General features: G+C 47.7%; 1 protein-coding gene across 2 annotated transcripts in view; it reads left to right on the top strand.

Annotated features, from left to right (window-relative positions):
• Lars2 (leucyl-tRNA synthetase 2, mitochondrial) overlaps positions 1–12223 on the top strand; it is a 61957-nt gene that overhangs the window by 30180 nt on the left and 19554 nt on the right. For both annotated transcript variants that reach the window (XM_070017627.1, XM_070017626.1), the window contains exons 8-13: positions 1255–1362; positions 2543–2702; positions 5982–6086; positions 8398–8513; positions 10454–10737; positions 11862–11960. In XM_070017627.1, coding sequence (XP_069873728.1) covers positions 1255–1362; positions 2543–2702; positions 5982–6086; positions 8398–8513; positions 10454–10737; positions 11862–11960 — 872 coding nt within the window. The remainder of the gene's footprint in view (positions 1–1254; positions 1363–2542; positions 2703–5981; positions 6087–8397; positions 8514–10453; positions 10738–11861; positions 11961–12223) is intronic.

Genomic DNA, 12223 nt, shown 5'->3' with positions numbered 1-12223 from the left:
AGCCTTGAGCACAAAGAGTCTCAGGGACAGTGCCCAGGCCCTGAGTTCAAGTCCTACAACCGACAAAAAAAAAAAGTCTCACAGACTTTCTTGCCTTGGTTGGCTTCAAACTGAGATCGTCAGCTCTCAGCCTCCTGACAAGCTAGGATGACAGGCGTGAGCAACCAGCACCCAGCCAGAATTTGATTTTCTGGGGCAGGGAGCAGGCCATGCTGCCAGACAGGTCTGTAGGTAATGACCTTCTAGTTGTATTCCTGAACTGTGGAAGAGAACACATTTATCCGAGATATGAATTACAGCTAGGTGCTCATGGTTCTCAACTGTAATCCAAACCACTAAGGAGGTTGAGATCTGAGGATTGAGGTTCATAATCAGCCTGGGCAGGGAAATCCAGGAGAATTTTATTTCCAATTAAGCACCAAAAAGCTGGATGTGGAGCCGTGGCTCAAGTGGTAGAGTGCCAGCCTTGATCGAAAAAATCAAATGAGGGACTGGGAAGGTGGCTCAGTGGTAGAGCGCTTGCTTTGCATGCACGAGGCCCTGGGTTTGATTCCTCAGCACCATATAAGCAGAAAAATCTGGAAGTGGCACTGTGGCTCAAATGATAGAGCACTATCCTTGAACTGAGGAGCTAAGGATAGTGCCCAGGCCCAGAGTTCAGGCCCCATGACCAACAACAACAACAACAAAAACCTCAAATGAGCTGGGCGCTGGTGGCTCACGCTTGTAATCCTACCTACTCAAGAGGCTGAGATCTGAAGATCACAGTTCAAAGCCAGCCCGGGCAGGAATGGCCATGAAACTCTATCTCCAGTGAACCACCAGAAAACTGGAAGTGGAGCTGTGGTTCAAAGTAGTAGAATGTTAGCCTTGAGTTTAAGCCCCATGACCCAAATACACACATACACGGCCAAATGAGAGTGACACACACACACACACACACACACACACACACACACACACACACACACACACACACACACACACACACACACACACACACACACACACACACACACACACACACACACACACACACACACACACACACACACACACACACACACACACACACACACACACACGAATGGAGGCAGGGATGCGAAGCTTTTCTCCTGGGCTCAAGCTAGAAGTCCATGCTCTTCAGCCAAAGCAGTATAAGTAACCATACCACTAACTTCACATGCCCCGACATCCTTTGGTGCCTCCACTAAGTGCTGTCTACTTCTCTTCCTCTTGTCTTTATTCCCACAGGCCATGCAGGACGGGCTGGCAGACCTTCCCGAGTGGTATGGCATAAAGGGCATGCAGGCCCACTGGATCGGGGACTGCGTGGGCTGCCATCTGGACTTCACGTTAAAGGTGACCACCCACCCACACATCGGCAGTTCACGCTCAGCAAATCTCCAATCTCCTTTGGCATTTTGGGATTCATTGATTAACCCAGTAACTCAGGACTCCACAGAAGCACTGTTCAATAGAAAGGCATTGACTGCAGTTCATATACTTTTTTTTTTTTTCCTGTCAGTTGTGGGCCTTGAACTCAGGGCCTGGGCACTGTCCCTGAGCTGCTTTTTGCTCAAGGCTTGGACTCTACCACTTTGAACCTCATTGCCACTTCTGTTTTCTTTTCTTCTTCTTTTCTTTCTGGGCGCTGTCTCCCGAGCTTTTTGCTCAAGGCTAGTGCTCTGCCACTTGAGCCACAGCTCTACTTTTAGCTTTTTTGAGTAGTTTGTTGGAGATAAGAGCCCCTCCTACCCCCAGGACTTTCCTGCCTGGGGCTGGCTTTGAACCACATCCTCAGATCTCAGCCTCCTGAATAGTTAGGATCACAGGCGCCCAGCGCCACTTCTGGATTTTGAGTGGTTAATTGGAGATAAGAGTCTCACAGAGACTTTCGTGCCTGGGCTGGCTGTGAACTGCAATCCTCAGATCTCAGCCTCCTGAGTAGCTTGGATGACAAATACAAGCCACTAGCGCGCAGTCACATACATACTTTTTAATTTTATTCTTTTTTTTTAAAATTTTATTCTTTTTTAGGGCAAAGAAACAACCTTCATTGAGGTCAAACCCAGTTCTGACCAAACAGATTTAAATAAGTAAGCAAAATATTAAGTATTCAAAGCCAGACATCGGTGGCTCACACACCTGTCATCCTAGCTACTCAGGAGGCTGAGGTCTGAGGATCACGGTTCAAAGTCACCTAGGGCTGGAAAGACTGTAGCCTCTTATCTCCAATAAACTACAAGATAATCTGGAAGGGGAGCTGAGGCTCCTAGTGGTAGAAAGCTAGCCTTGAGAGAGAGGGACAGTGTCCAAGCCCTGAGTTCAAGCCCCATGACCAGATCAACATCAGCAAAAAAAGATTTTACAATGGAGCAGGGTACTGCCAGGCCCCATCTTAGTCCCCTACCCCTCTGATCTTGAGGCCAGAGACGATCACCATGGGAACCAGGGGGAGGAGCCAGGGGATGTAGCTGAGAGATCCCATTGCCCAGGGGGAAGACGGAGAAATGAAATGACCCTCACTTCTTCCTGCCAGGTGGATGGCCGAGACACTGGAGAAAAGCTCACAGCATACACAGCCACCCCTGAGGCCATATATGGTACCTCCCATGTGGCCATTTCTCCCAGCCACAGACTCCTACACGGGCACAGCTCTCTGAAGGAGGCTTTTCAGAAGGCCTTGGTACCTGGCAAAGGTAAGCTGGCAGGTCCTAGAGCAGGCTCTGGGACAGCAGTTCACGACAACCAAAGTCCTGCTGTGTACCATCTTTCGTGATTTGTTCTTACTTTTAGCCTTATTCTTGTTTTATTTACTTATTTATCTATTTTTTGTTTGTTTGTTCGTTTGGGGCCTTGAACTCAGGGCCTTGACACTTTATTCCTGAGCTCTTTTTGCTCAGTACTAGCACTCTACCACTCTACGCCACAGCTCCATTTCTGGTTTTCTGGTGGTTCTTTGGCAATAAGAGTCGCATAGACTTCCTTGCCCAGGCTGGTTTTGAACCATGAGCCTCAGATCTCAGCATTTGGTCTTAGTATTACTAATTTCTATTTATTTATTTTTACTGGGGATTGAACTCTCGCTAGGCAAGGGCTTTGCCACTGAGCTACATCCCAGCCTGTATTTTATTTTATTTTATTTTATTTTTTTATTTTTAAAGTTGGTGCTGGTCCTCAGGGCCTGAGTGCTATCCCTGGACTTTTGTGCTGAAGGCTAGTGCTCTACCACCTGAGCCACAGCTCCACTTCTTGTTTTTTTTTTTTTTTTGGAGGGGGGGAGTAGTTAATTGGAGATAAGAGTCTCCCAGACCTTCCTGCCAACTCAGTAGACTTTAAGGGGGGAGTAACACATTACAGCATTTGCTGATAACAGGTTGAGGAAATAAACAATCGCGCTGCAGCTTCTTTCTGGCACTTGTAATTGTTTCCTGAGCATTAAAGACCACATTCAGGTATTGAGAGCAATGAGCACTTCCTGAGAGCCTGGGGGCAGGGAACATACCCCTACGCCACCCACACACCCAGTTGGTATGCCCCCCGGGGGTCAGAAAGAAGCCTGCCAGGCGGACTCAGAGACCACTCACTCAGCACAAAGTGAGTTTCGTCACCTACTTTTCTTGTGCTGAAATGGAGAAGAATTGAAATTTCATTGTTTGGAGCTGGACCCTGATAGCTACTCAGGAGGCTGAGATCTGAGGATCATGATTTGAAGCCAGCCAAGGCAGGAAAGTCTTTTATTTTTGGTCTTGGGGCTTAAACTCTGGGCCTGGGTGCTGTCCCTGCACTCTTCAGCTCAAGGTGAGTGCTCTACTACTTGAGCCACAGCACCACTTCCAGTTTTCCAGTGGTTTATTGGAGATTAGAGTCTCAGGGACTTTTCTGCCCAGGCTGGCTTTGAACCGTAATCTTCAGATCCCAGCCTCCTGAGTAGGATTACAGGCATGATCCCCTGGCGCCTGGCCCAATGCTATCTTTCTCAGATTTATTTTTGGCTACTCATTCCAAAGAGAAATTGGCTTCTTTTCAGCTGTTTAAAGGGAAAACTTCTAGTTTTTACCCCTCATGGACAATTTGAGATTTCCTTGAGGGCTTGTGACATTTGAATATTTCCTCAAATTGAAAAACTAAGAAATGCAAGCATCTCGCCTTTACATTTTTCTTATGGTTCCTTTGGGGACACAAATGAAAATGAGGTAACTTTAATAGGAGCTTAGTTGGCTAATCAGTTATAAAAGACTGAGTTCCCAAGGTAAAAAGCACTATAAATTCAACACATTTTCATATGTGATAAATTTTTGCCAGTCTTGGGACTTGAACTCAGGGCCTAGGACTGTCACTGAGCTTCTTTGTGCTCAAGGCTACAGTGCTCTACCACTTGACCCACAGTGCCACTTGTGGCTTTTTCTGTGTATGTGATACTGAGGAATCAAACCCAGGGCTTCATGCACACTATTCAACACTCTACCACTAAGCCACATTCCCAGCCCATGAATATTTAATACTTACGATGCAAGGAAAAATTCTAGGAAAAGACAGCACAGCCTCTGGTCCCTGTTGATGCTTTTGATGGCTTCCTGTCTTGTCAGAGCTTATCAATCAGATTTATGTCAGCAGTGGTCAACTGAGAAAAGGAGAGAACTTCAGGCATTCTGGGAACCAATTAGATCCCAAGGATTCTCAGGACGCATCTTATTTTTGCTGCCTTTTTAAGGAACTTGTGCTCAACAAAAACAAGCAAACAATACGTTAATAAGCAACCTAGCTGGCCAACTCACAAGAATTGCAAGTAGTGCCAAAATTTAAAAAAAATATATATATATATGTTGTTTGAAAATATTTAAATTATGTATTCACAAAGAAGCACAACTGAGTGTACTGTGTACACTGTGTACTGTGATTTTCTGCTTCTTTTTTTTTTTTTAATAGAGTTTTCCCTCCCCTCATTTGCTTTATATTCTTTGAATTTCTGACTATATCTTCCCACATTTTCCTTGTGGCTCTTGGAAACTCTTCTCAGTCTAGTATTTTGCATATTGCACCCTGCTTAGAAAGACTTATCAATTCCCTGTTTTCCCAGAGATGTACCTTGGGACCATGGGCCATGTTGGGGGGACCTGGTCACTCTTCAGGCCTCTGCTATGTTTGAAAACTCCTCAATCTTCCCTTTGTCTTTTTTTTTTTTTGCCAGTCCTGGGGCTTGAACTCAGGGCCTGGGCGCTGTCCCTGAGCTGCTTTCGTTCAAGGCTAGCGCTCTACCACTTGGGCCACAGTGCCACTTCTGGCTTTTTCTGAGTAGTTTATTGGAGATAAGAGTCTCATGGACTTTTCCTGCCTTCTTTTCCCCTCTCTGTTCAAGTCATTTTCTGCTCTCTTGTTCTACTTTCACTACCAGTAGATTTTTTTTTCTTTCATTTGTGGGACTTGAACTCAGGGCTTAGGCACTGTCTCTGAGCCTCTTTGTGCTCAAGGCTAGCACTCTACCACTTGAGCCCCAGTACCACTTCTGGCTTTTTCCTGTGTAGGTGGTCCTGAGGAATCGAACCCAGGGCTTCATGCATGCTAGGCGAGCACTCTAACACAGAGCCACATTCCCAGCCCCATAAGTAAATTTGTTGTGGTTGTTATTGTTTCATTCTTCTACCTCCTGCAGATATTTTTCACAAGGAAAGGGCAGTGATTAGAATGGCTTGCTCCCCACCACACCCCACCATCTAGAAAGAAAAAAAAAATTGCTATTCTCACATCTTTGCTTAGGGGTTTGGATGAACAACATTTTCTCATGTGCTTGGTTTCATCCTTTGATTTCCACTGGTGTGAATCGTCTATTACTACCCTTCAAAGGACAAATTCTTGACCAATTAGCACAGAACACCAAAGCTCTCCTGCTTTTTTTCTTCTTCCCTGGTCTCTCCTCGGAGATTCAAACAGCGTAAGGTCCCAGTGGACTGACATGCTGTCACGTCCTGTCATTACAGATTGTCGCACACCGGTGATAGCTGTGAACATGCTCACCCAGCAGGAGGTCCCTGTCATCATTGCGGCCGGAGCTGACTTAGAAGGCTCTCTGGATTCAAAAATAGGTAAGCAGTGGTTACAATGTCATCCATGCTAATCAACATTGCAAGTTTAAGACTAAAGTAGCCGGGCACTGGTGACTCACGCCTGACATCCTAGCTACTCAGGAGGCTGAGATCTGAGGATTGAAGTTCAAAGCCAGCCCAGGGCAAGAAAGTCCGCAAGACATCTTTACTCCTACAAACTACCAAAAACCCGGAAGCAGAGCTGTGGCTCAAGTGGTAGAGTGCTAGCCTTGAGCAAGATAAACTCAGGGACAGTGCCTAGGCCCTGAGTTTATGCTCCAGGACCAGCACCAAAAGAAGAGATCTGATTTAGCATTTTGTGTATGCCCTTTAGCTTTTTTTTTTTGTTGTTTTTGTTTGTTTGTTTTTTTGCCGGTCCTGGACCTGAACTCTGGGCCTAGGCGCTGTCCCTCAGCTCTTCAGCTCAAGGCTAGCACTCTACCGCTTGAGCCACAGCACCACTTCCGTCTTTTTCTGTTTATGTGGTGCTGAGGAATCGAACCCAGGGCCTCATGCATGCAAGGCAAGCACTCTACCACTGAGCCACCTTCCCAGCCCAACCCTTTAGCTTTTTATATGACATATGTCCTTAAGCAAGCCAGCAGTTTACACAGGTGGCTGGAGCAATGACCCTCCACCAGGAGATTCCCGGTCCTAGCTGAGGGAGAGGTCCTGGTGGACACTAACCATGTTATATTATACCTCCCCAATGAGCCATCACCCCTATAGAACTAACAGCTGGGGAAAGGGGGGGGCGGGGGCAGGGGTGGGTGGGAAATAAAAGAACAAAACTGCTCTGAAGGCCTAGCTCAAGTCAGAACAGCAGGTCTCCCCTAGTGGCTGAGTGAATCGCTTCTGCCCTGCCCTGCATCTCCTCCAGGCCCTGTGTGGGAGTAACGCAGAGCAAATGTCTGCGCAGAATGTTCCAGGGCCTTTGGGAACACAGCCCAAGTGAAATCTTTCAGCTCTTGACTCAGTGGGGTTTTTCTAAGGTGCTGGAGACAGGCCCATGCCTCAGCCCCATTTCCCTCAAGAAAGCCATTGTTTTTTCCACTGCAGGAGGTGGTGTGGGGGGAGGGGGCGGTTTTACAAGGTCTCCTTATATTTACCGTATTGTGTTCAGTGTCTGTTTTCAGATTACAACTATTTAAAAAAAAAAAAAAAGGGAGAAAGAAAGCTGGATGCTGGTGGCTTATACCTGTCATTCCTGGCTACTCAGGAGGCTGAGATCTGAGGATCATGGTTCAAAGCCAGCCCTGGCAGGAAAGTCTGTGAGACTCTCATCTCCCAATGAACCACCAAAAAGCCAGAAGTGGTGCTGTGAATCAAGTGGAAGAGTGCCAGTCTTGAGCACACACACACAAAAACGCTTAGGGACAGTATCTAGGCCCTGAGTTTAAGCCCCAGGACCTGTACAAAAGAATAATAATAACGGGCTGGGAAGGTGGCTCAGTGGTAGAGCGCTCACCTTGCATTCATGAGGCCCTGGGTTCGATTCCTCAGCACCACATAAGCAAAAAGGAAAAAGCTGGAAGTGGCGCTGTGGCTCAAGTGGTAGAGCCCTAGCCTTGAGCTGAAGAGCTGAGGGACAGCGCCCAGGCCCAGAGTTCAGGCCCCACAACTAGACCCCCCCAAAAAAAATAATAACAGGAAGGAAGAGAGAGAAAGAAAGGAAAGAAAAAGAAGAAAAGAAAAGGAAATGAAGCAAAAGAAAAAGAACTCAGGGGCTGGGAAGGTGGCATCAGTGGTAGAGTGCTTGCCTAGCATGCATGAAACCCTGGGTTTGATTCCTCAGTACCACATACCCAGAAAAGGCCAGAAGTGGTGCTGTGGCTCAAGTGGTAGAGTGCTAGCCTTGAACAAAAGAAGCTCAGGGATAGTGCCCAGGCCCTGAGTTCAAGTCCCAGGACAGGCAAAAAAAAAAAAAAAGGAAAAAAAGACTTCAAGGAAATAATGTCATGGTAGAAAATGGGCCCATTAGGGTGATATAATACTTAAAGACTGGCTTCCATTTTCCCTCGGATGTGACATGTCTTTATAACTTCTAAACCAAAGAGAGGGGCTCCTATAAGAAAGCTAAAGCTGAGCCGAGTGTCAGTGGCTTACACCTTTCCTAGCTACTCAGGAGGATGAGAGCTAAGGATCTCCGTTCATAGCCAGCCTACAACACAATAGTTCATAAGACTTTTTATCCCCAACTCGCCAGCAAAAAAGTTGAAAGTAGAAGTGTGGCTCAAGTTGGTAGAGTGCTGAAGCCAAACGGATGCTGTGGGTTGCATAGGAGATGTTGTTCATTTCTTCCCTTGAACAGGGATTCCTAGCACCAGCCCAGAGGATGCCCTCCTAGCCCACGCATTGGGCCTGTCCTACTCAGAAGTCATCGAAACCCTGCCAGACGGCACAGAAAGACTGTGCTCCTCGGCTGAGGTCGGTACCCCAAGATACGTGCTTAAGTACTTCTGGAATCATGATCTGGGTGTGAGTTTGATATGATATTCTCCTTCAGCCAGGGTGCTGGTGGCTCCCATCTGTCATCCTAGCTACTCAGGAGGCTGAGATCTGAGGATCACAGTTCAAAGCCAGCTCAGGCAGGAAAGGCCCTGAGACTCTTATCTCCAATGAACCACCAGAAAACCAGAGGTGGCGCTGTGGCTCAAGTGGTAGAGTGCTTGCCTTGAGCTGAAGAGCTGAGGGACAGCCGCCAGGCCCAGAGTTCAAGTCCCATGACCACCACCACCAACAAAAAAGATATTCTCCTTCAGATGCAAATCACAATCTATGCTTTTCCCTCAACCCCATATCTAAAGGTCTCTGGCAGCTTTGCTGCTGCTGCTGCTTCCTTCCGTTGCTTCTGCTTCTCCTTCCTCCTCTTCCTCCTCCTCCTCCTTCCTTCTTCCTCCTCCTCCTTTTCTTTTTTGGTAACTGGGGATTGAACCCAGCATGTTACACTTATTAGTCAAGTGCTTTGCCACCAAGCTACTTGACCCAGCCCATAGCTTTGCTTCTTTTTTTTTTTTTTTTTGTCGGTCGTGGGGCTTGAACTCTGGGCCTGAGCGCTGTCCCTCAGCTCTTCAGCTCAAGACGAGCGCTCTACCACTTGAGCTACAGCGCCACTTAGCTTTGCTTCTTGTTCAGTGAGAACAAAATATTGATGGGTGCTGGTGGCTCACGCCTGTCATCTTAGTTACTCAGGAGGCTGAGATCTGAGGATCATGGTTCAGAACCAAACCTGGGCAGGAGAGTCTGTGAGACTCTTTATCTCCAGTGAAATCACCAAAAAAAGCTGGAAATGGAGCTGTGGCTCAAGTGGCAAAGCATTAGTCTTGAGCACCAAAGCTCAGGAACAGCATTGAAGCCCTGAGTTTAAACACCAGGATCTGAACACACACACACACACACACACACACACACACACACACACACACACACACACACACACACACACACACACACACATACACACACACACACACACACACACACACACACACACACACACACACACACACACACACACACACACACACACACACACACACACACACACACACTTTACTAGGGCCAGCTTCCGCTTTCGCTACAAGGGCAGTGTCCAAAGCCATGGTGCTTTTTGATGTCCCTGAAAAGGTTGAATTTCTCTACAAATCTGAAGGGAAAAACAATGCATCAACAATTATATCCCTTTTTCTATTAGTTACAGTTACAAAATCTGATTTTTCAACCAGGCGATGGTGGCTCCAAGCCTATAATTCTAGCTACTCAGGAGATGGAGAGCTGAGGTTCAAGGTTCAAAGCCAGCCAGGGCAGAAAAGTCTGAAACTTCTCTCTTAACTCATCACCAAAAAGCCCGAAGGAATGGTGTATAGCTCAAAGTGTAGAGCATCGGCTTTATTAAGAGAAAGTTTAAGCAAATGTGGGAGTCCTTGAATTCAAGCTCTAGTATCTCACACATATTAAAATAATAAATGTGATTTTTTTTTTCTGGTCATGGGGCTTGAACTCTGGGCCTGGGCGCTGTCCCTCAGCTCTTCAGCTCAAGGCGAGCGCTTTACCCCTTGAGCCACAGCGCCACTTCTGGTTTTAGGTGGTTCATTGGAGATAAGAGTCTCACAGACTTTCCTGCTCGGGCTGGCTTTGCATTTCACGCCTCAGATCTCAGCTTCCTGAGTAGCTAGGATGACAGGTGTGAGCCACTGATGCCCAGCTAATAGACATGACCGTTACTATCTCCTTAAGGAGCAAGGCCCCAGGGCTGGTAGAAGTCATCCTGGCAGCCCATCTGGTCCCTGGAATAGGCCAAGCAGGACTGGGGGTGGTGACTTGGTCTTGCTCAGAGAATCATGACCATCTTTTCTTTTTTCTCGCAGTTTACAGGCATGACTCGCCAGGAGGCCTTTCTAGCCCTGACTCAGAAAGCCCGAGGGAAGAGAGTGGGCGGAGAGGTGACAAGTGACAAGCTGAAGGACTGGCTGATCTCCCGCCAGCGGTACTGGGGCACACCCATCCCCATTGTCCACTGCCCAGCCTGCGGCCCAGTGCCCGTTCCCCTGGAGGACCTGCCTGTGACCCTGCCCTGCATCTCGTCGTTCACTGGCAAGGGCGGCTCGCCCCTGGCTACAGCTTCCGAGTGGGTGAACTGCACCTGCCCAAGGTCAGGGGCTGTGTCCCGTCTCCCTCCCCCTTCCGCTCCCCCTCCTGACTCCCATCAGCTTGTACAACATGCCACAGGCTTAGGGGAGATCTGGGAGAATCAGGCCCAGCCCTGTTGGGTGGGACTCCTATCCCCCCCCCCAACCCCTTTGGAAGAACATTACTGAGAACCTCTCCCAGAAACATCTTTTTTAAAACTAGATTCAATAGATCTCTATCTATCTATCTATCTATCTATCTATCTATCTATCTATCTATCTATCTATCTATCTATCTATCTATCTATCTATCTATCTATCTGTCTATCTGTCTATCTATCTATCTATCTTGAGGGGTACCAGGGCTTGGAACTCAGGGCCTGGAGCTTTCAGGGCAGGCGCTCTGCCACTTGAGCCACACCTCCAAGCCTCTAGAAACTTCTTTGTTGGTGGTGATGGTGGTAGTGGTGGTGGCTGTGTGGATGTGTGTTTGTGCCATTGCTGGGGCTTGAACTTAGGGTCTGGACAATGCTGTTTTTACTCAAGGCTGGCACCCTACCACTTGAGCCACAGGTCCACTTCCCGCTTTTTGGTGATTAATTGGAGCGTTATGGTTTTGTGTTTTAAACCTGGGCTGGCTTTGAACGGCGATCCTTAGATCTCAGCTTCAAACAAATAAATAATAAGTACCCAGCCCCAGGCCTTTCTTCCTTCCTGCGGTTCTCTGCTTAGGGTTCATGTTGAAGGTGCTTTAACGCCCCCCCCCAGCGCCTCCATTCCCTCAGTAGAAGCTATGAAAGGATTAGCAACGGTGCATTGCACAGCGACACCTAGTGGGCATTTTGGAGACAGGAGCAGGCCCACCGTCCACCCCTGCTGGCCCTGGTGGCTTTGAAACTGGACATACTGGAGCTATTCTAGGCAGGAACACAGGAGAGGCCCTGGCTACTTTAGCGTAGAAAGGTGGGGGGTCTGGAAAGAGTGAAAAAGCTTGAGGGTTAGCACACAGACCCCGAGTTCAAGTCCCAGGGCCAACAAAAAAAATTTTTTTTCTAAATAAATACAACTAAATAAATAAGTGAATGAATGAATGAATGAATGAGTGAATGTAAAAGAAGTCAGTTGACAAGCTTTCTTTGTTCCTCAGGTGCAAAGGGGCAGCCAGGAGGGAGACAGACACAATGGACACCTTCGTTGACTCCGCCTGGTACTACTTGAGATACACAGACCCTCACAATCCTCACAGGTAACGCCCCAAGGAGGTTGGACCATATGTCAGCCAAGAGGCAGACAGCAAAGCTGGATCCAGGTATGCAAGAGACGTACCAGAGAAATGCCCGCGCAGAATGAATGGCTCCAGAGAGCTCTAGACCTTGGTCTGGTGCAGCAGGTGCAGGAAAAGAGGGGGGGAAAGGGAAGGCTGCTATGGAGGATCCTTAGACCATAGCGTGGCTCCAAAGGCCTCAACCAAGCCTTTGGAAAGACCCAAACGAGCATATCCATTTCACC

This window comes from Dipodomys merriami, unplaced genomic scaffold (genome assembly GCF_024711535.1).
Source record: "Dipodomys merriami isolate MVZ:Mamm:240054 unplaced genomic scaffold, mDipMer1.0.p SCAF_125, whole genome shotgun sequence".
NCBI classification, from domain to species: domain Eukaryota; kingdom Metazoa; phylum Chordata; class Mammalia; order Rodentia; family Heteromyidae; genus Dipodomys; species Dipodomys merriami.
Note: the sequence above shows the minus strand (reverse complement) of the source record. Positions and strands in the feature narration are given on the sequence as shown.